Below are 22,780 nucleotides of genomic sequence, written 5' to 3'. Positions count from 1 at the left end.
AGAGCTCCCTAAACTCAAGTCGTACCTCATTCCTCCTCCTAAGCACCTAATGAGTTCTAGGCTCTGTGTTTATAGATACAATAGGGTCTCTTAAGAGACTCTTGGATAGGTACATGGAGCTTAGAAAAATAGAGAGCTATCTGGTAGGGAAATTCTAGGCAGTTTCCAGAGTAGGTTATATGGTCAGCACAACATAGTGGGCCGAACAGCCTGTAGTGCCGTAGATTTCTATGTTCCAGGACATCGTCTTTCAGAATGTCTTACAGTTGCTCAGAGACATCCTTGATGCTAGTACCAGAGAGGTAACATGCCCACCCTCGAGGTTTTTGTGACCACAAAAACATCTGTCTAATCTTCTTACAAGGGAAACCCCTACCACTATCACTTTACCAGTTTAGTACTCCCACTTATAAAAACACTGTCCACTGTGGGACTTCAAACTCGGCCGTTGCTGCTGTTCTCATTTGAGAGTCACTGAAAGCAATCATGAAGGTTCAGGCAGTTGGCAATATGTGCTTAGCCTATTTCAGTCGCACTTCCTACATGTTCCACATGCCAAAATGATTTAGAGATAAGGTACCATTCCATCATCAACACCAGGTCAAAATTCTGGAACTTACTCCCCTACGGAACCATCACAGGAGGAATTGCAGAAATTCAAACCAGTAAAGCTGCATCACCTAAACTTTTGTCTCCCAAGTACCTGTATATTGATCAGTATAACCAGGTAATTAGAATATCTGTACACTCCCAGTACATATAGCTGAACATAAATATTATTTGAAAAATTCTTTTAAAAGTATTCAACTTAATTTCTTATAATTCTTATTAAATATAAATTAACTAAAAGATTCCACGTTTCTTGAAGAAAATGTATTTATTGACGTTCTACGTTCAAAGTAAATTTATTATCAAAGTACATATATGTCACCTTATATAATCCCAAAATTCATTTTTCTTGTGGGCATACTCAATAAATCAAAAGAATAATAGCCATTACAGAATCAATGAAAGACCACCCAACTAGGGTGTTCAGCTAGAGTGCAGAAGATGACAGACTGTGCAAATACAAAAACAACAATAAATAAGCAGTAAATGTCGAGGACATGAGATGAAGTTTCCTTGAAAGTGAGTCCATTGGTTGTGAGAACATTTCAGTGATGGAGCAAGTGAAACTTTCCCCTCTGGTTGAAGAGCCTGATGGTTGAGGGGTAGTAACTGTTCCTGAACCTGGTGGTGTGACCCCTGAGGCTCCTGTACTACCTTCCCGATGGCAGCAGTGATGGATGCTGCTTTCCTGCAACAGCATTTCATGTTGATGTTTCAGTGGTGGGGAGGGCTTTACCCATGATGGACTGGGTCATCTCCACCACTTTTTGTAGGATTTTCTGTTCAAGGGCATTGGTATTTGTATACCAGGCTGTGATGCAGCCAGTCAGTATACTCTCCACTACATTTCTATAGGAAGTTTATCAAAATTTTAGATATCCTGCTGAATCGCAGCAAACTTCAAAGGAAGTAGAGGTGCTGCCTTGCTTTCTTTGTAATTGCACTTATATGCGTGGCCAGGACGTGTCCTCCGAAATAATAATACCTAGGAATTTAAAGTCACTAACCCTCTCCACCTCTGATCCTCTGATGAGGTCTGGCTCATGGACTTCTGGTTTCCTTCTCCTGAAGTCTATAAATCAGCTATAATGTTGCTGACATTGAGTAAGAGATTATTGTTAAAGCACAACCAGCCAGATTTTCAATCTTCCTCCAATAAGCTGATTCATCATCACCTTTGATTCAGCCAACAACAGTGGTGTCATCAGCTAACCTGAATATAGCATTGGATCTGTGCTTAGCTGCACAGTCATCAGTGTAAAATGAATAGAGCAGAGGGCTAAGCACGCAGTCTTGTAGTGCACTTGTGATGATCAAGAGCATTCTGGAATGTTTCCCTTTTTATTCAATATTATAGTAAGTCTTTTCAATTAATTTGTTTTGATATATTTTTGCTGTAAATGTATTTCCATACATTATATTCACCACAAAAAGTCAGACTTACTTTTTTTTAGCATCTTTAATAGCTTTGGGACTCTCCATTGGCACTTAATATCTAATGACATTCATCGGAAATGTGCATACTTTTACTTTGAACGTTGAACATTCTACTGCGTGTAGAGAACCACGTTGCACACTACAAAACCCCACAAGCAACAATGAGATGAATGATCAGATTCTTTACTGCACTTTCAGTATTGTTGACTAAAGGGAGAACAAATCACCCCTCTGCCTTCAAAAATGTTATGGGATCCTTTATATTCCCTTGAAATGTTAGATGATTTCTGTTTTGTGTCCCGACTGAAGTGCACTTTAGGAGATCCATAGCGTTTGCACCAAACTCTGAGTCAAACCTCACCAGAGCAATACATGATTTATTACTAATTGGAATATTTCCAGATGTCTCATTGCACTTTAATCTCTTAAATAAGATGGAAGACAAGATTTTATGACTCAGAGGGAAGAGTGCTGCCACAAAATCAGCTCTGTCATTGTGGTAACCCATATTATTTAATTCTGATTCCCAATTTAACAAAAAAAGGGCAGCATGGTAGCAGAGTGGTCAGCACAACACTTTACAGTTTAGGCAACTGCGTTCAATTCCCCCCTCTGCCTGTAAGGATTTTGTACGTCCTCCTCATGACCGTGTGGATTTCCTCCGGGGTGCTCTGGTTTCCTCCCACAGTCCAAAGATTTACTGGTTGGGAGGGATAAATGGTCATGGTAAATTGTCCCACGATTAGGCTAGGATTAATCTGAGGGATTGCTAGGCATCGTGACTCAAAGGGCCTATTCTGTGCTGTAGCTCAATAATAGGCATCCATTAGTCTCGTGAGACCATCGATTTGTACCTTGGAAGGTTTCCAGGGCGCAGGCCTGGGCAAGGTTGTATGGAAGACCGGCAGTTGCCCATGCTGCAAGTCTTCTCTCTCCACGCCACCGATGTTGTCCAAGGGAAGGGCACTAGGGCCGATACAGGTTGGCACCGGTGTCATCACAGAGCAATGTGTGGTTAAGTGCCTTACTCAAGGACACAACACAGCTGAGGCTCAAACTAGCGACCTTCAGATCACTAGACCAATACCTTAACCACCTGGCCATGCCAAATAAATAAATAAATAAATAAATAAATGTTAGACTTCTCATTTTATTGAGGTGAAGTAGTCTGAAGATTTTCTTGTTTTACTTAATGTTATATAAATGTTATTTGCATATCTGGCAGACAAAAGTAAGTGAACTGCACAGGGAAGAGAAAAAGATAAATTGTCAAGTTGCAGTTTCAAAAGGAGTACTAATAGTCATAGTCATACTTTATTAATCCCGGGGGAAATTGGTTTTCGTTACAGTTGCTCCATAAATAATAAATAGTAATAGAACCATAAATAGTTAAATAGTAATATGTAAATTATGCCAGTAAAATATGAAATAAGTCCAGGACCAGCCTATTGGCTCAGGATGTCTGACCCTCCAAGGGAGGAGTTGTAAAGTTTGATGGCCACAGGCAGGAATGACTTCCTATGACGCTCTGTGCTGCATCTCAGTGGAATGAGTCTCTGGCTGAATGTACTCCTGTGCCCAACCAGTACATTATGTAGTGGATGGGAGACATTGACCAAGATGGCATGCAACTTAGACAGCATCCTCTTTTCAGACACCACCGTGAGAGAGTCCAGTTCCATCCCTACAACATCACTGGCCTTACAAATGAGTTTGTTGATTCTGTTGGTATCTACCACCCTCAGCCTGCTGCCCCAGCACACAACAGCAAACGTGATAGCACTGGCCACCACAGACTCATAGAACATCCTCAGCATCGTCTGGCAGATGTTAAAGGACCTCAGTCTCCTCAGGAAATAGAAACGGCTCTGACCCTTTTTGTAGACAGCCTCAGTGTTCTTTGACCAGTCCAGTTTATTGTCAATTCGTATCCCCAGGTATTTGTAATCCTCCACCATGTCCACACTGACCCCCTGGATGGAAACAGGGGTCACCCGTACCTTAGCTCTCCTCAGGTCTACCACCAGCTCCTTAGTCTTTTTCATATCACATTTCGGATCTTCCAGTTACTTTCAAATTAATAGTGTTTCCCATTTACAGTTTCTGAATCACTGAATCTGTCTTTTTCAATTCCATGAAACCACTCACGCTGAACCATGCCATTATTATTTCTCCCATTCCTTTAATAGGATCCCAATACAGGTCCTTGCAGCGCCTTTCTTCATTATGTGCTGCATTTTCTATCATTTGTTGACTTTTGTCGAAAAGTTACGTTTTGCTGCATTGTACCTGACTTCTTGCTAAATTGTTCCCCATAATGCTCTCAAAAATGTATCTTGTATCTTTTGTTTTAAATTGTTGCTTTACCAAAATTGCTAGAAGCACTGTCAGTGGATTAGAGATAAACAGTGAATCTGAACAGGCAGTGTATAGAATGGGCATTCAGTTTGGTGAATCACTGCATATAGAACAGCAGGTGACTCTTTCTGCCACATCCTCAGATGTCTTAATATCTTCAGAGACATAGCTATTTTTGTTACTCACATCCCAGATTTCACATCCTCTCTGTCTTTCTCTCACTTACAAATAACTGGATCCATCCACAAAGATGTCCCATCCTTTTGCGTTGATACAGTTCTTAAATTGTTCTTCTGTTTAACCTACCCTTCTACCCCACATTGATCTGTTTTTCTTTTGTAACCATATTTACCATCAGGCTTGGATGATTCAAAGACTCCATCTTTTGATTATATGAAACCAATAACACAGCCACCTACTTTTCCCTATTGTGGTATTTTTAGAGTTCACTTTTAGCTCACAGTGTCAGGAATTGTAATATTTCTCATCAATACCTTTGCTCTGAACAATATCTGTAAGTAATAGTAAATCATTTACATACTGTATCAGGAAGCCCTTACTCAAAAATCCTGCGTACACTTAGCCATGTACTGATGAACCATTATGGAAACTTCATTTCCGACATGAACAGATGAACTCCTGCTTCTGAAATTTTGTAAATGTATACTGATTTTCTTTTATCATCAGAATAGATCCAAACTATGTATAGTAACGGTTCAGCATCTGACACAAGAGATAATGGCTTGAAACTGTAGTGTAGCAATTAGCATAATGCTTTACAGCACCAACAATCAGGAGCTCAGGGATCAATTTCCTCTGATTTCTGTGAGAATTTGTCTGCTCCCCCCCATGACTGTGTGGGTTTCCTCTGAGTTCTCTGGTTTCCTCCCATATTCCAAAAACATATTGGTTAGGGTTAGTAAGTTGTGGGCATACTATATTGGCACTGGAAGCACATTAACACTTGCTGGCTGCACCCATCACATCCTCAGACTGTGTTGGTCATTGACACAAATAAACCGTTTCACTGTGTGTTTCAATGTACATGTGATATTTAAAACTAATTTAATCTTTAGTGATAGCTATGCTCACTTCTGACTCACCAAGTCCCTGTTCTCAAACTTCTTTCTGTTTAACCGGGACCCCATTACTAGCACTCCTTCTGACTCATCAGTGCCTCAGTGACTGTGCTCATTTACCATTCACCAGAGTCCCAGTCCTTCTACCCTCTTTAAATTGACCAGTGTGCCAGTTCCTGTGCTCCTTTATTCCTACCTGGAATATTTATACTACTACCATGCAACAATAGTTTAGGATATTATAGGAGTATGGAAAATCTGCTAGTCTAGATTTTTCTGGATTGTGTTGCTGATTAAGGAATGCTGTGTATTAGATTGACCAGAGAATGCTCATTTGGGGCAGATATTGAAATAATCGTACTTATTATTCTCTCATCAGTTTGATCCATCTAGTTGTCTATTAGGTTAAACTCATGAATTTGGGTGTGTTGTGATAGGTTGAAAAACCCCTTTGTCCACAAAGGAATTTATGGCCATCTGTAATTCCCTCTGAACTTCTTAATCACTCTATATAATCTTTCTGTTTCTTCTAGGATCTTCCTCAAATGCATTCTTTACTGTCTACTTCCACAATTTGTTTGGTTGGGCAAATGTTGCCCTCTCTTGTTCCAACTCCATTTAGGGCTTCGTTTTACTGATGCCTCCTATTTATATGCTCCTCTTCGCTGCTCATCTGTTAGGAAGCATTGTCCTTCACTGCCCTTTGTTAAGCAACAAATAATTAAATCCAGCACAAAGTCATTTCCTTCTGTGCAGCCTGATCTTGGTACTCTTATTTTCATCCCAATTCATGAATCTGCACATCCACTTTAATTCAATGATTTCACTTGAATCTCATGAGGTTTTGATACTGGTACTTTGCCAGCAGTGTACTTTCAATGAATCCTCCCAAAAATACAATACAGTGTTTGTTAATAGACAAATTAATCCCCATTAGAATGCTTATATAGATCACTGTAATGGAATGCCTATGTGTTTACAAATATTCTCCTCTCTTTCTCCTTCTATCAGTGGATCGTCCATGACTGTTATATCCATTTTAAAACCCTACACTAATATTAAATGGTAAATACAGACTTTTCAGAATTTTGCTCCAGTTTTTACAAGTTCTGTCATTCTTTCATCTCTGACCTTTGGGGAGGTCCTGGTACACAAATTCTGTTGTGCAGGCTAAATCTTTTTTCCATGTGGTTTGTATTATGATACTTTCATAGTATTAATTGCCTCGCCTCTACCTTACCTTACAAGTTGGATTGAACAATACTCAGCTTCATTTTGAGACTTCTGTTCACTAACATTTTGGTAGAAATGTTGTGGAAGGTGAAGAAATGTCTCCTCAATTCAGAGAGGAATAGTTTACCTCTTATTTTGAGACTCCTACCCGTAGTCTCCTGAGCTAGGGATAACATCATCTCTGTACCCAGTATCTTGAGGCCTCTAAGAATGTTGTGCATTTTGGTGAGGTGACCTCTCATTGTAATAAATACTATGAGGCCTGGACTCTCAGTCCCTTTTCTTCTTGAAAATTAGTCCAGTGACTCTTGCTGCACTCTATTAATATTATGTAGATAAGGAACCAATATTGTACACAATAATCCAGGTGTGTTCTCACTAAAGCCTGCTGTAATTGTATTAAAACATCTTTGTACTCAAATCCTTTTGAAATAAGATGGCTTCTGAGTTTGGACCAGGACCGGCTATTGGTGGTGTTCACTCTGAAGAACTTGAAGCTTTCAACCCTCTCAACCTCAGCTCCAATTGATGTAAACAGGATCATGTTCACTGAAGTCAACGACTAGCTCTTTTGTTTAGCTGGCATTCAGGGAAAGGATGTTGTCATGAAACCACTATGTTCTTTAACTCCTTCATGTACTCTGACTCTTTGTTAATCGAGTAACGGCCCACTATGGTAGTATCATCTGTAAACTTGTACATGGAGGTAGTGCAAAATCAGGCCATGTTTTCATGAGTGTAAAGAGCACCAATCATACAAGTGCTCAAGAAGACCGGATGAGCTGCCTCAATGGCTATTGCAAGTAGTATCAGCAGGAGCTAACAAGGTGTAGACCGAGTGGCCATTGAGTGTGTGGGCCAGAGTTAGAGTGGTCAGGCTTTGGCTCAACGGGCTTCAGCAGGAATGGGTTAGGCCAGGACTTAAGCTTGGTAGTTCAGGATGGTAGTTCAGGCAGTGGAATGCGCCTCCTGAGAGACGTGGTATTTCCGTGTACCTAACAGTCTCCCTGATGAGTGATTTGCAGGAAGTGCACTCAGCTTTAACTCCTGACTGACAAGGAACTGGAGCAGGAGCTGGATATACTCAGGACCATCTAGGAGGCTGAAAACCTCATAGATGAGTGTTACTGAGGTGGTCACACCTGGAATATAGGCTTCAGATAGATGGGTGACCACCAGCAGAAGTAAGTGGAGTAAATAGTCACTGCAGTGTTCCCTGTGGTCATTTCCGCAGCAACAAGTATACCCCGTTGGAGACTACTTGGGGGGGGGGGGGGGAAGATGACTGATCAGGGCACAGCAGCAGCAGCCAGGCCAGTGGCACGGTGGCCAACTTTGAGGCTCTATCATTACTGATAGTGATAGAAGGATTGATGGTTAGGGAAACAGACAGTGGATTCTGTGGCCAGGATGCTAGGGTCCAAAATGTCCAAGAGCAGCTGCAGAAGATTCTCAAAGCTGTCAGTGGTTGTGGTGCACACTGGCACCAAAGGCATAGGTAGAAAGGGGGAAGAGGTCCTTCACTGTGAGTATCAGAGCTTAGAGAAGAGGCTGAAGAACAGGACCTCCAAGCACTTTTTTTTGTGTGCAATACTCTGCCAGAGCCTCAGTGACCACTTTTCAAGTGGTTGTCTTGGAGGAAAGATTCTGTGAGTGGTCCCCAACATCCTTCTCACAGCGCAGGTTTTTTTTTACGAGGCTGAGTTGCGAACTTGACACTCAACTCGGCACGGATGGGAAGCGTGCCCGGGAGCAACCCAACTGGATTCGAATTTGGGAACCTTCACTCCAGAGTCTGGCGCTGATGTCACTGCGCCTCCAGCCGGACCTAATCTCTGGATTATTCCTAGTAACATGTGCTAGTCAGGGCAGGAATTGGCTGATAGTGTAGGTAAATAAGTGGTTGAAGGTGTGGTGCAGGGGGCAAGATTCCAGATATAAAGTCATAGAGCCATAGAAAAGTATAGCACAGAAACAGGCCCTATGGCCCATCTAGTCCATGCCAAACCATTTGAGCTGCCCAGTCCCATTGACCTGCACCCGGACCATAGCCCTCCATACCCCTGCCATCCAAACTTCTCTTAAACGTTGAAATTGAGTTGGCATACACCACTTACGTTAACATCTTGTTCCACATTCCCATGACCCACTGAATGAAAAAGTTTCACCTCATGTTCCCTTTAAACTTTTCACCTTTCACCCTTAACCCATGACCTGTAGTTGTAGTCCCACCCAACCTCAGTGTAAAAAGCCGGTTTGCATTTCCTTTATCTATATCACAGTGGTCCCCAACCACCGGGCCACGGACCGGTACCGGGCCGCAAAGCATGTGCTACTGGGCCGTGAGGAAACAATATGATTTGGCGATATGAAATGATATGAGTCAGCTGCACCTTTCCTCATTCCCTGTCACACACTGTTGAACTTGAAATAACCTACCAAATCATACCAAATAACACTAACATATAGTAAAAGCAGGAATGATATGATAAATACACAGCCTATATAAAGCAGAAATACTGCATGTACAGTGTAGTTTCACTTAACAGAATCGGGAAGATTAAGCCAAAACCGATTTGTAGAAAAAAATCGGCACCTACACGCATGCGCACACAGGTGCCCGCGCAAGGCTTCATGGTCATGGTAGTCTTTCTCAGGGTAAACACAAGTGTCCCGTATTTGACTACTACTTTTGTCCCTTATTTGGGAGTGAGAAAGTAAGTTGGCAACCCTAACTGTAAAAGACATGTTGAGGTGAGTTTTACCCTACTTGAACACCACCACACCAGGTCGGCCGATCCGCAAGAATATTGTCAATATTAAACCAGTCCACGGTGCAAAAAAGGTTGGGGACCCCTGATCTATACCCATAAGACCATAAGATATAGGAGTTGAATTAGGCCATCTGGCCCATCAAGTCAGCTCCACCATTCAATCATGGCTGATCCTTTTTTCTCCTCCTCAACCCCAGTTCCCAGCCCTCTCCCTGTAACCTTTGATGCCATGTCCAATCAAGAACCTATCAATCTCTGCGTTAAGTACACCAAATGACCTGGCCTCCACAGATGCATGTGGCAACAAATTCCACAAATTCACCACCCTTTGGCTAAAGAAATTACTCTGCATCTCTGTTTTGAAAGGGAACCCCTCTATCCTGAGGCTGTTCCCTCTTGTCCTGGACTATCACACCATGGGAAGCATCCTTTCCAGATCTACTCTTTCTAGGCCTTTCAACATTCGAAAGGTTTCAATGAGATCCCCTCTCATCCTTCTGAATTCCAGCGAGTACAGGCCCAGAGTAATCAAACATTCCTCGTATGATAACCCTTTCCTTCCTGGAATCATCCTTGTGAACCTCCTTTGGACCCTCTCCAATGCCAGCACATCTTTTCTAAGATGAGGGGCCTAAAACTGTTCACAATTCTCAAGGTGAGGCCTCAACAGTGCCTTATAAAGCCTCAGCATCACATCCCCGCTCTTGTATTCTAGACCTCTTGAAATGAGTACCAACATGGCATTTGCCTTCCTCACCACCAACCCGACCTGCAGGTTAGCTTTTAGGGTGTTCTGCACAAGGACTCCCAAGTCCCCTTGCATCTCAGATTTTGGGATTTTCTCCCTGTTTAGAAAATAGTCCACACATTTATTTCTACAACCAAAGTGCATGACCATGCATTTTCCAACATTTTATTTCATTTGCCACTTTCCTGCCCATTCTCTGAATCTGTCTGTTCTTCTGCATCCTACCTGTTTTCTCAACACTGCCAGCCTCTCCACCAATCTTCATATCATCTGCAAGCTTGGCAACAAAGCCATCTATTCCATATATACAGCATCAAAAAAAATGGTCCCAACACTGACCCCTGCGGAACACCACTAGTCACTAGCGGCCAACCATGAAGAGGATCCTTTTATTCCCACACACTGCCTCCTACCAATCAGCCAACACTCTAACCATGTTAGTAACTTTCCTGTAATACCATGGGTTCTTAACTTGGTAAGCAGCCTCATGTGTGGCACCTTGTCAAAGGCCTTCTGAAAGTCCAGATATACAACTTCCACTGCACCCCCTTCATCTATCTACTTGTAATCTCCTCAAAGAATTCCAACAGGTTTATCAGGTAGGATTTCCCTGAAGGAAACTATGCTGACTTTGTACTATCTTGTCCTGTGTCACCAAGTACTCTATCACCTCATCCTTAAAAATTGACTAACAACTTTCCAACCACTGAGGTCAGGCTTACTGGTCTATAGTTTCCTTTCCTAAAGAGTGGAGTGACATTTGCAATTTTCCAGTCCTCTGGCACCATGCCAGAGTCCAATGATTTTTGAAAGATCATTTCTAATGCCACCACAATCTCTAACACTGCCTCTTTCAGAACCCTAGGGTGCAGTTCATCTGGTCCGGGTGACTTGTATACCTTTAGCTTTCAGCTTTTTGAGCAACTACTCTCTTGTAATAGTAACTGCACCCACTTTTCTTCCTTCACACACTACAACATCTGGCATACTGCTAGTGTCTTCCACAGTGAAGACCGATGCAGAATACTCATTTAGTTCATTAGTCATCTCCTTGTCCCCCATTATTATTTTTCCTGCCTCATTTTCCAGCCGTCCTATGTCCACTCTCATTTCTCTTTTATTTTTAACATACTTGAAAAATCTTTTTCTATCCACTTGGATATTATTTGTTGGCTTGCTTTCATATTTCAACTTTTCCCTTCTAATGATTCTTTTAGTTGCTCTCTGTAGCTTTTTAAAAACTTCCCAATCCTCTGTCGTCCCACTAATTTTTGCTTTGTTGTATTCCCTTTCTTTTTCTTTTACAATAGCTTTGAGTTCCCTTGTCAGCTATGGTTGTACTATTTTACCATTTGAGTATTTCTTCACTTTTGGAATACGTATGTCCTGCACCTTCCTCATTTTTCCCAAAAACACACACCATTGCTGCTCTGCTGACATCCCTGCCAGCAGCAACTTCCAATTTACTTTGGCCAACTCCTCTCTCATACCATTATAATTCCCCTTACTCCACTGAAATACTGCTACATCAGACTTTACTTTCTCCCTATCAAATTTCAAATTGAACTCAATCATATTGTGATACTGGTTTCTAAGGGTTCTTTTACCTTAAGCTCCCTAATCACCTCTGGTTCATTACATAACACCCAATCCAGTATAGCTGATCCCTAGTAGGCTCAATGACAAACTGCTCTAAAAAAGTATCTCTTTGGCATTTACCAAGCTCAGTTTCTTTAGATCCATTACCAACCTGATTTTCCCAATTGACCTGCATGTTAAAATCTCCCATGACTACCATAACATTGCCCTTTTGACTCGCCTTTTCTATTTCCTGTTGTAACCTGTGGTCCACCTCCCAGCCTGTATATAACTGCCATCAACGTCCTTTAATCCTTGCAGTTTCTTAACTCAACCAACAAGGATTCAACATCTTCTGATCCTATATCACATCTTTCTACTGATTTGATGTCATTCTTTACCAGTAGAGCCACATCACCCCCTCGGTCTATCTTCCTATCCCTCTGATATAATGTGTAACCTTGGACATTCAGCTCCCAATTACAGCCATCCTTCAGCCATGATTCAGTGATGGCCACAACATCATACCTGACAATCTGTAATAGCGCAACAAGATCATCCACCTTATTTTTTATACAATGCTCATTTAGATACAACACTTTGAGTACAGTATTCGCTTTTCTTCCTGATTCTGCATCCCCATTATTTTGATGTGTTGGCGTGTGGCCAAGTGGTTAAGGTGTTCGTCTAGTGATCTAAACGTCGCTAGTTCGAGCCTTGGCTGAGGCAGCGTGTTATGTCCTTGACCAAGGCACTTAACCATACATTGCTCTTCGATGACACTGGTGCCAAGCTGTATTCGTCCTAATGCCCTTCCCTTGGACAACATTGGTGTCGTGGAGAGGGGAGACTTGCAGCATGGGCAACTGCCGGTCTTCCATACAACCTTACCCAGGCCTGCACCCTGGAAACCTTCCAAGGCGCAAATCTATGGTCTCACGAGACTAACGGATGCCTAAAATATTTTGATACTCAGCCTTTTGGCTGCAACTAAGTCCCATCACCTGCCTGCCCTTCCTAACAATCTGATTGCACATTATCTTTAGTTTTTTACCATCCATCCTATTCTGAGTCCCTTCACTCCTGTTCCCACCCTACTGCCAAGTTAGTTCAAACCCTCCCCAAAAGCTCTAACAAACCTACCCACGAGAATATTGGTCCCTTTTGGGTTCAGGTGCAACCCATCACTTTTGAACAGGTCATACCTCCCCCAGAAGAGATCCCAATGATCCAAGAACCTGAAGCCCTGTCCCCTGCACCAGCTTCTCAGCCATGCATTTATCTGCCAAATCACCCTGTTTCTACCCTCACTGGTGCGTGGCAGAGGCAGCAATCCAGAAATTACTACCTGGGAGGTCCTGCTTCTCAGCTTTCTACCTAGCTCTCTAAATTCTCTTTTCAGGACTTCATTGCTTTTCCTTTCTATGTCATTGATACCAATATGTACCAAAACATCTGGCTGCTCCCCCCCACCTCCAAAATGTTGTGGACACGATCTGAGACATCCTTGACCCTGGCACCTGGGAGGCAACATACCATCTGGATGTCCCATTCATGTCTACAGAACCTCCAGTCTGTTCCCCTCACTATCGAGTCCCCTATCACTACTGCCCCCTTCTTCTCTCTCTTTCCCTTCTGCACCACGGACCCATGCTCAGTGCCTATAAACCGATCGCAGTGGCATTCTCCCGGGAGGTCATCCACCACAAAAGTACCCAAAGTGGTATACTTGTTTTTGAGGGGAATGGCCACAGGGGTGCTCCGCTCTAACTGCCTATTTCCATTTCTCCTGACGGTTACCCAGCTACTCACCTCCTGCAACTTTGGGGTGACTATTTCCTTGTAACTTTGATCAATTATTCTCCTCACACTCCCGTACAAGCTGAAGGTTATCCAGTTGCTGCTCCAGATCCCTAACACAGTCTTCAAAGAGCTGCAGCCGGATGCACTTCACGCAGATGTAGTTACCCAGGAGAATTTGGGTCTCCCAGTTCTCCAACATCCGGTATGAGGAACACACCACAGCCATTTAAATGATACAGTAAGAGAGAGAGAAAAAAACACAAAAAGGAAACCCTAACAGACGCTTTACGCAGAGCCAACGCCTCTTCCGAGCCGAAACCTCCTTTAAGCCAAGGCCTGTCGCTTCTACTCTCGCCACTGGCTACTCCCAACAATGGCCACTCTGCTTATCCCTTCTGTACTCTTATTTAGTTTGTAGAGCTCTGTTGATGTCGCTGATAGGCCCTTGTAATTTTGTATACCTCTGTCAAATCTCCCCTCAATCTTCTATGTTCCAAGGAATAAAGACCTAATTTATTCAATCTTTCCAGTCCTGACAATACTCTTGTAAATTTTCTCTGTACTCTTTCAACCTTATTTACACCTTTCCTATAGGTGAGTGACCAAAACTGCAGAGAATACTCTAAACTAGGGCTCACCAACATCTCATACAATTTCAATATACCATCCCATCTCCTATACTCAATACTTTGATCTATGAAGGTCAATATGCCAAAAACTCTCTTTATGACCTATCTACCTGTCATGCCACTTTCAAGGAATTATGGAAATGTATTCCCAGATCCCCTTGCTCTACCACACTCTTCACTACCCTGCCATCCACTGTGTAAGACCTACCCTGGTTGGTCCTACTGAAATGCAACATCTCACACTTGTCTGTATTAAGTTCCATTTGCCATTTTTTAGCCCATTTTTCCAGCTAGTCTAGATCCCGCTGCAAGTTCTCACACTGTTCACTGAACCCTCAATCTTGGTGTCATCTGCAAATTTGCTGATCCAGTTAACCACATTATCATCCAGATCATTGATATAGATGACAAACAACAGCAGAACCAGCACTGATCCCTGTGACACTCCACTAGTCGCAGGTCTCCAGTCAGCGAGGCAACCATTTACTACCACTCTGTGGCTTCTCCCACAAATCCAATGTCTAATCCAATTTACTACCTTATCTTGAAGGTCAAGTGACTGAACCTTCCTGACCAATCTCCCATGCCAGACCTTGTCAAATGGCTTGCTAAAGTCCATGTAGACAACATCCACTGCCTTGCCTTCATCAACCTTCCTGATAGCTTTCTCAAATAACTATATGTTTGGTTAGACATGACCTACCACACATAAAGTAATGCTGATTATCCCTAATCAGTCCATGTCTATCCGATACTTATACATCCGGTCCCTTAGGATACCTTCCAATAACTTTCCCACTACTGATGTCAGGCTTGCCAGCCTATAACTTTCTGGTTTATTTTTGGAGTTTTTCTTAAACAGCATTAGCTATCCTCCAAGCCTTCAGTACCTCACTTGTTGCTAAGGATGATTTAAGTATCTCTGCTGGAGCCCCTGAAATTTCTGCCCTTGCCTCCCACAGGTTCTGAGTGAACACTTTGTCCTCCCTAATTTGCCTCAGGAAAACGCTTCCTCCTCTGTTATCTGTATAGGGTCCGTGATTTCACTGCTGCTTTGCCTTGCTTCTATAGATTCTGTTTCCTTCTCCCAAGTAAATACCGATGCAAACGAATCCACTTAAGATCTCCCCCTTCTCTTCTGGCTCCACAGATAAATTGCCAGTCTGATCTTCCAGAGGTCCAGTTTTGACCTTTGCAATCCTTTTGCTTTAAATATATCTGTAGAATCCCTTAGGATTTGCCTTCACCTTGTGTGCTATGGCAACCTGATGCCTTCTTTTAGCTCTCCTGATTTTTTTCTGGATTCTGGATCATTTCAAGAGAAGGAATGACCTGTACAAAACAGGTTAGACCTGAACCCAAGGGGGACAAATATACTTGTGGGTAGGTTTGCTAGAGCTGTTGAGGAGGGTATAAATCAATGTGGCAGGGTGTTGGGAACTGGAGTGATAGGGCTGAGGATGGGGCAATTAGTATACAAGTCAACAAATTGGGTAGTGAGACTGTGAAGAAGGACTGGCAGATGATGGGGCAAAATTTCAGTCAGTGCAATGGATTGAAATGTAATATGGGGGCAAAATTGAAAAGGGTAATGAAATCAGGACTGAAGGTATTATATTTGAATGTACACAGTATACGAATGAAGTAGATGATCATGTAGTGCAGTTAGAGATTGGCAGGTATGACATTGTGGGCATCACTGGGTCATAGCTGAAACAAATTGGGAGCTTAACATCCACGGTTACACCTTGTATCAAAAGGACAGGCAGGTAGGCAGAGGGGGTGGGGTGGCACTTTTGAAAAAAAAATTAGATCAAATCCTTGGAAAGAGGTGACATATGTAGGATCGGAAGATGTAGAATCCATGTGGTGAGAGTTAGGAAACTGAAAGGGTAAAAAGACCCCGATAGGAGTTATATACAGGACTCCGAACATGAGTCAGGATCTGGGCTACAAATTACAATGCAAGATGGAAACAGCAGGTAATAAGGGCAATGTTACAATAGTCATGGGGAATTTCAATATGCAGGTAGATTGGGAAAATCAGATTGGTGCTGGATCCCAAGAGAGGAATTTTGTAGAATGCCTACGAGATGGCTTTTTAGAGGAGCTTGTAGTTGAGCCCACAATGGGGAAAAACAATTCTGGATTTGGTGTTGTTAGACTTGATCAGGGAGCGTAAGATAAAGGAACCCTTAGGAAGCAGTGATCATAATATGATGGAATTCACCCTGCTGTCTGAGAGGGAGAAGGTGAAAGTAGATGTTATCTGTATAAAAGTGGAGTAAAGGGAATTACAGAGGCATGAAAGAGGAGCTGGCCAAAGTTGATTGGAAGGGAACAATAGCAGAGATGATAGCAGAACAGCAATGGCTGGAGTTTCTGGGGACAATTTGGAAAGTGCAGGATAGATACACTCTAAAGATGAAGAAGTACTCTGAAGGGAGGATGAGGCAACCGTGGATCACAAGGGAAGTCAAAGAAGCTGCGGATGGAATACAGTGTAGGAAAGTGTATGGTTATGCACTTTGATGGTAGGAATAAAGGTGTAGACTATTTTCTAAATGAGTAGAAAATTTAAAAACCAGAGATGCACAGGGACTTGGGAGTCCTCGTGCAGAATTCGGAATTCCCCAAAGGATAACTTGTAGATTGAGTTGGTGGTAAGGAAGGCAAAAGCAATGTTAGCATTCATTTTGAGAAGACTAGAATATAACATCAGAGGTATGATGCTGAGGCTTTATAAGCCAATGGTCAAACCTCACTTGGAGTATTATAAACAGTTGTGGGCCCCTTTTCTGAGAAAAGATATGCTGGAGAGATTCCAAAGAGGTTCATGAGAATGATTCCCAGAATGAAAAGTTGAATATCTGAGGAGCATTTGTTGGCTCTGGGCCTATAATCACTGGAGTTTAGAAGAATGGGGGGATCTCACTGAAACCTACTGAATATTAAAAGACCCTGCTAGAGTGGATGTGGAGAGGATGTTTTGTATCATAGTTGAATCTAGGACCAAAGGGCACAGCCACAGAATAGAGGGACACCCAATTAGAACAGAGATGAGGAGGAATTTCTTTAGTCAAGCGGTGATGAGTATGTGGAATTCATTGCCACCAATGGCTGTGGAGGCCAAGCCATTCAGTATATTTGAAGCAGAGGTTGATAGGTCCTAATTAGTCAGGGCATCAAAGGTTACGAGAAGGCAGGAGTATGGGGTTTAGAGGGATAATAAATCAGTCATGTTGGAATGGTGGAACAGACCTGATAGGCCTAATTCTGCTCTTTTGTCTTATGGGCTTATGATCTAGTACTCGCACCCACTGCAATGAAGGGCTTTGAGGGATTGGTTATGGTTAGACTTAACTCCTTCCCGTGTGAGAACCAAGACCTGTTGCCACAACAGATCTACAGCACATGATGGAACTCCCTCTTCTGCTCAGTGCGAATCGGCAAGCTTTAAAACCTGGCCCTCTACACCTCCCTCTGCAACTGGATCCTTGACTTCCTCATCAGGAGACTAGTCAGAAATAACATCTCCTCGCTGACAATCCACACAGGCCCACCGCAAGGCTATGTGCTTAGCCCGCTGCTCTATTCACTGTACACTCATGATAGTGTGGCTAGGCACAGCTCAAGCAGCATCTATGAATTCACTGACGACACAGTTGTTGTTGTTGGTAGAATCTAAGAGAGTGATCAGGAGGTGTTCAGGGGTGAAATGGTGTCAGAAAGGCGAGGTCGGCAGAACACACACTCATCCTCATTGAGGGGTCAGCAGTGGAAAGGGTGAGCAAGTTCAAGTTCCTGGATGTCAACGTCTCTGAAGATCTATATTGAGCCTAACATATTGATGCAAAGGTATGCTAGTGGTTATATTTCATTAGGAATTTCATTAGGAATTTCAGAAAATTTGGTATGTCACCAAAGACTAGCAAATTTCTACAGATGTACCACAGAGAGCATTCTGACTAGTTGCATCACCATCTGGTATGAAGGCACCAAGGCACAGGATCAGATACAGTTATAAACTCAGCCAACTCCATTATAAGCACTAGCCTCGCCACCATCGAGGACATCTTCAAAAGATGATTCCAGGGCAGCATCCATCATTAAGAACCCTCATCATCCACAACATGCCTTCTTCCTGTTACTACCACCTGGGGAGAGGTACAGGAGCCTGAAGATACATACTCAGTGTTTTAGAAACAGCTTCTTCTCTTCTGCCGTCAGATTTCTGAATGGTCCATGAACCCATGTATGCAACCTTGCTATTTTGCTCCCTTTTTGCACTACTTATTCATTTTTATATATTTCTTTTTGTAATTTATAGTCTTTTTTTACATACTGCACTTAGCTGCTGCTGCAAAGCAACACATTTCATGACATACGTGAATGATAAGTCTGAATTTGATTCTAAATGTAGGCACAGTGTGAAGGAAATTTATATACTTGTGCTATATATTGTTGTAAAAGGAGGTACAGTAAGTAGTCAAGAAGGTAAATGTTATGTAGGACCTTATTGCGCAAGGATGTGTATACAAATGTAAAGATGTTTTATTGCAGATATGTAAGCCATGATGAGACCATTACTGGAGAATTACATACAAATCTGGTCTCCATATTGGCAGAAGGATATGTTTACTGTCTTGAAATAACGCAGCAAAGATTTATCAGACAGGTTCTTGAGATGGGTTTGTCATATGAGGAGAGATTCAGTAGAGTTGACCTTGCAATGCCTCTACATTACTAATCGGGAGAATTATGGTACAGTATCCACAATAAAGTCAAAGTTGAGAGTATTGTCATATGCTCATGTACACGTATGCACAGATGCAATGAAAATCTTTAAATTCCTTCATGTTATCATTTCAGAGGATCTGGCCTGGGTTCAGCCATTATGAAGAAAACACAACAGTGCCTCTATTTTCTTAGAAGTTAGTAAAGATTCAGCATATCATCTAAAACTTTGATGAACTTCTATAGATGAATGGTCGGGTGTACGTATTTTGACTGGTTGCATCACAGCCCGATATGGAAACACCAATGCCATTGTATGGAAAATCCTACAAGAAGTAGTGGATACCACCCAGTCCATCATGGGTAAAGCCCTCCCCACCTTTAAGCACATCAGCACAGAGCCTTATCACAGGAAAGCAGTATCCATCATTAGGGATACCCACCACCCAGGTCATACATCTCTTTGCACTGCTGCCTTCAGGATGAAGGTACAGGAGCCTCAGCACTTGTGCCACTAGGTTCAAGAACGATTATTACCCCTCATCCATCATCAGGCTTTTAACACAGAGGAGATAACTTCACTCAACTTCACTCGCCTCATCACTGAATTGTTCCCACAATCTATGCACTCACTTTCAAGGGCTCTTCATCTCATGTTCTCAGTATTTATTGTTTGTTTATTTATTTATTATTATTATTTCTTTGTTTCTTTCTTTTTGTATTTGTAGTTTGTTTTCTTTTGCACAGTGTTTGTGCTCTTGGGGTTGGGGATTTGATGTTATTGTCACTTTTTTTTATGAGGAAGAGGATTTCGGGTACTTGATGTACAGGCTGCCATCTTCCTTGTGGGCAATCTGTTAGTTCTTTTGGAGGGGGTGAAGGTTTTGTGGTTTGCAAGTTTTGTTTCTTTTTCTTTTTCATGCTGGGGAGGGGGAGGTTGATGTCCTTTCTTTCAGCAACTCCCATGGTTTTTCCATATTTCATGGCTATCTGGAGAAGACAGATATCGGAGTTGTATTGTACACGCATACTTTGACAATAAAATGAATCTTTGAATGATCTTTCATTCATTCTCTTATGGTTATTGGATTTATTGAGTATGCTCACAAGAAAATAAATCAAAAGGTTGTATATGATGACTAATATATACAAATGTACTTTGATAATAAATTTACTTTGAACTTTGAAGAATGAGAAGTGACTTTACTGAAACATACAAACATCTTAGCAGGCTCTACAGGGTTGATAGAGGTATAATGTTTCCTTTCCTGAGGAGTCCATAACAGCTAGACAAATTCTAGTCAAAATATTGTTCTGGCAGTTTTGGACTGAAATGAGGGGAGAAAATATTTTCAGTTAAATTGTGGTGAATCTTTGTAATTCTCTACCCCACAGAGCTATTGATTATATTCAAAGTTTGATAGATTTCTAGATTTTAGAAGAATCAATGTACAAGGGAAAATTGTGTTGAGCTATGAACTTACTGAACAGAAAAGCAGACTCAGAAGTACCTACGTAAAATATTAAAGTAATAACAGAAAACATTAAATCAATTGGCTACTTCCATCTGCTTTGAAAAGGATCATGAAAAAAAGTAGTAGTAAAGAACATACAGTGGCCCAGTGGCGCTGCTTCCTCACAGCTCAAGCGATCTTGCTTCATTACATGTTGTCTGTGTGGAACTTGCACATTCTCCCTGCAATTTTGTGACTTGTAATGGTGCTGGAATTGAGCAAACAACAATGTACAGATCGGTATGTTAATTGACTATGGTCAACTGTCCCTGGTATGTTGCTGAGTGGTCGAATCTGTGGTGATTTGATAGGAACTAGAAAGAATAACTTGGGAGAAGTGTGGGGTTGGGGTAAATAAGTGCTTAATGATGGATATAGAATTTGTGGGTCAAAAGTGATGCCTTCCTGTTGTATGATTTAATATAGTCCAAGTACATGATGGATAAATATTTAAATAGATTATCCTCTCCATGTTCAAATTTTTATAGAAACTATCACAGATGCAGTATAATCCCGGAAAGATAGAGAAAAAAACAAGAGGTCTTCCACTATTGGTGGCACCACTGGTGGAATACACAAGTTAAAGTGCATGGTAATTCCCTTTTGCCTCGTTGAAAGCTCATTTAATTAGTTATTGCTTTTGAAAAATATAGAAGGTAGAAGTAAATCTGCAGTTGCTAAAACTCGAGGGAAAGGTGATGCTTACGGAAAGGTAAGTGCTACGTGACTGGTTTGGCATTTCGGGTTGTCAGCCCAGATTGTATTTCCTGGTTTGAGCGGCTGTGTCCCTCCCGGAAAAAAAAACTAATCATCTATGACAAAAACTGCCGTATCTTTGTGAGCCTGAGGCTGAAGGATATGAGCAGCAGTCCAGCCCAGCCCTCTACTATTTACAGAACAGCTGCTTATGTAACAGCCCGTAGCCCAATGGTTGTGTGGGGGTGGCGGCTGTAGTCTGTATCACAAACCTGGTAGCGAGCGGCTCAGATCGCCGAGCCTAGTCCCGGGACCTTTCACTGTGATGGAGACGTCGGGCGCCCTCAACGAGATGCTGCAGCTGGCCGACGAGGCTTTCCGGGCCAAGAACTATGAACTGGCGGCCGACATCTATGAATGTCAGCTGCTGGAGCTGGGCCCCGAGCGGCGCATCTACCTGCGGAAGGCCGACGCTTTGTGCCGTTGCGACCGCTTCAGCGAGGCTCTGGAGGCCTACCAGAAGGCCGCGGATCTGGGCCGACTCCGGCCCGACGACATGCAGAACTTACTGGACAGCATCACTGCCAACATCCGCAGTAAGGAGCTGTTGCTCCGGAGCGGCAGGCCGCAGGCTCCGGGCCAGCCCCGGGCGGGCAGCAGCACCGCAGCAGATCCAAGTCCCGGGGTCGGTGACGAGGAGGAAGAGGACGCTGCCCCATCTCTGCTAAGTTGCCGCTTGTGCCTGCGCCTGCTCTCGGAGCCCGTATCGCTTCCATGCGGACATAGCTTCTGCCGACGCTGCCTGGAGCAGTCGGCGGCAGCGCCGTGTCGGCTCTGCAAATACTCCGCCTTTGTGCGGTCTGAAGCTGGGGCCGGATCCGAGGCCGCCCCCTCCCAAACTTCCACCAGTTCCAGCTTCCGGCCCAACGTGGTTCTCTGCAACTTGATGGAGAAGTGGTTCCCATGCGAGAGCCGCGTTCGGCGGCTGCAGGCCGAGGCTGACGGGTTGCTCCAGGGCCGCGACTACCTGGGCGCTCTGAAGCTGACTGATCAGGCGCTGTCGCTGGGTAAGAGCCACAAGAAGCCTGTTTGTGCTGCGTATGAAATAGTGGCAGTAGGTTATACCACTGGTTTACTTGAAATAAACTTGTTAATAAATAGCATTTCGTGTTCTATTGCAGCTAGACGTGTTAATGAACACTTGCACTCAGAGCTCCCATGAGCTGACCAGCGCAAAGGAATTGGATATTAAACTGATTCCCCGAGTACATTTAAAAGTTCTGTTTCTCTGGGCAGGGGAGTTCTACCAACGACTTGAAAATATTTGTATCTCAGCTAACATTTTGGAAACAGATTATCATGTTTGCGGCGACTTGTTGATTTTTGTTCAAATACTTTATTGGCCATAAAACACCAAGTTGTGGAAGGTGCTTCGCAAAATCAGTTTCTATATGTGTTCTTGGGGTTAGAATAATTATTTAGACTTTTGTCTTACAATGCTCATGTTAAACATTTCACTGTTTCCATTGAAAAAATTGGTTTCTCTGTTAAGTGAGGTTTATCATTAATTTTTAAATGCTAATTT

General features: G+C 42.7%; 1 protein-coding gene across 1 annotated transcript in view; it reads left to right on the top strand.

The window, feature by feature from the left end:
* The first annotated feature begins 20,716 nt into the window (after window positions 1-20,716).
* The window catches only part of lonrf2 (LON peptidase N-terminal domain and ring finger 2), a 32,069-nt gene continuing 30,005 nt past the window's right edge, over window positions 20,717-22,780 (top strand). Inside the window, exon 1 of the mRNA XM_063053986.1 lies at window positions 20,717-22,262. Coding sequence (XP_062910056.1) covers window positions 21,521-22,262 — 742 coding nt within the window. The 5' untranslated portion in view covers window positions 20,717-21,520. The remainder of the gene's footprint in view (window positions 22,263-22,780) is intronic.

The sequence above is a fragment of the Mobula hypostoma genome, chromosome 7 (assembly GCF_963921235.1).
Source record: "Mobula hypostoma chromosome 7, sMobHyp1.1, whole genome shotgun sequence".
NCBI lineage: Eukaryota > Metazoa > Chordata > Chondrichthyes > Myliobatiformes > Myliobatidae > Mobula > Mobula hypostoma.
Note: the sequence above shows the minus strand (reverse complement) of the source record. Positions and strands in the feature narration are given on the sequence as shown.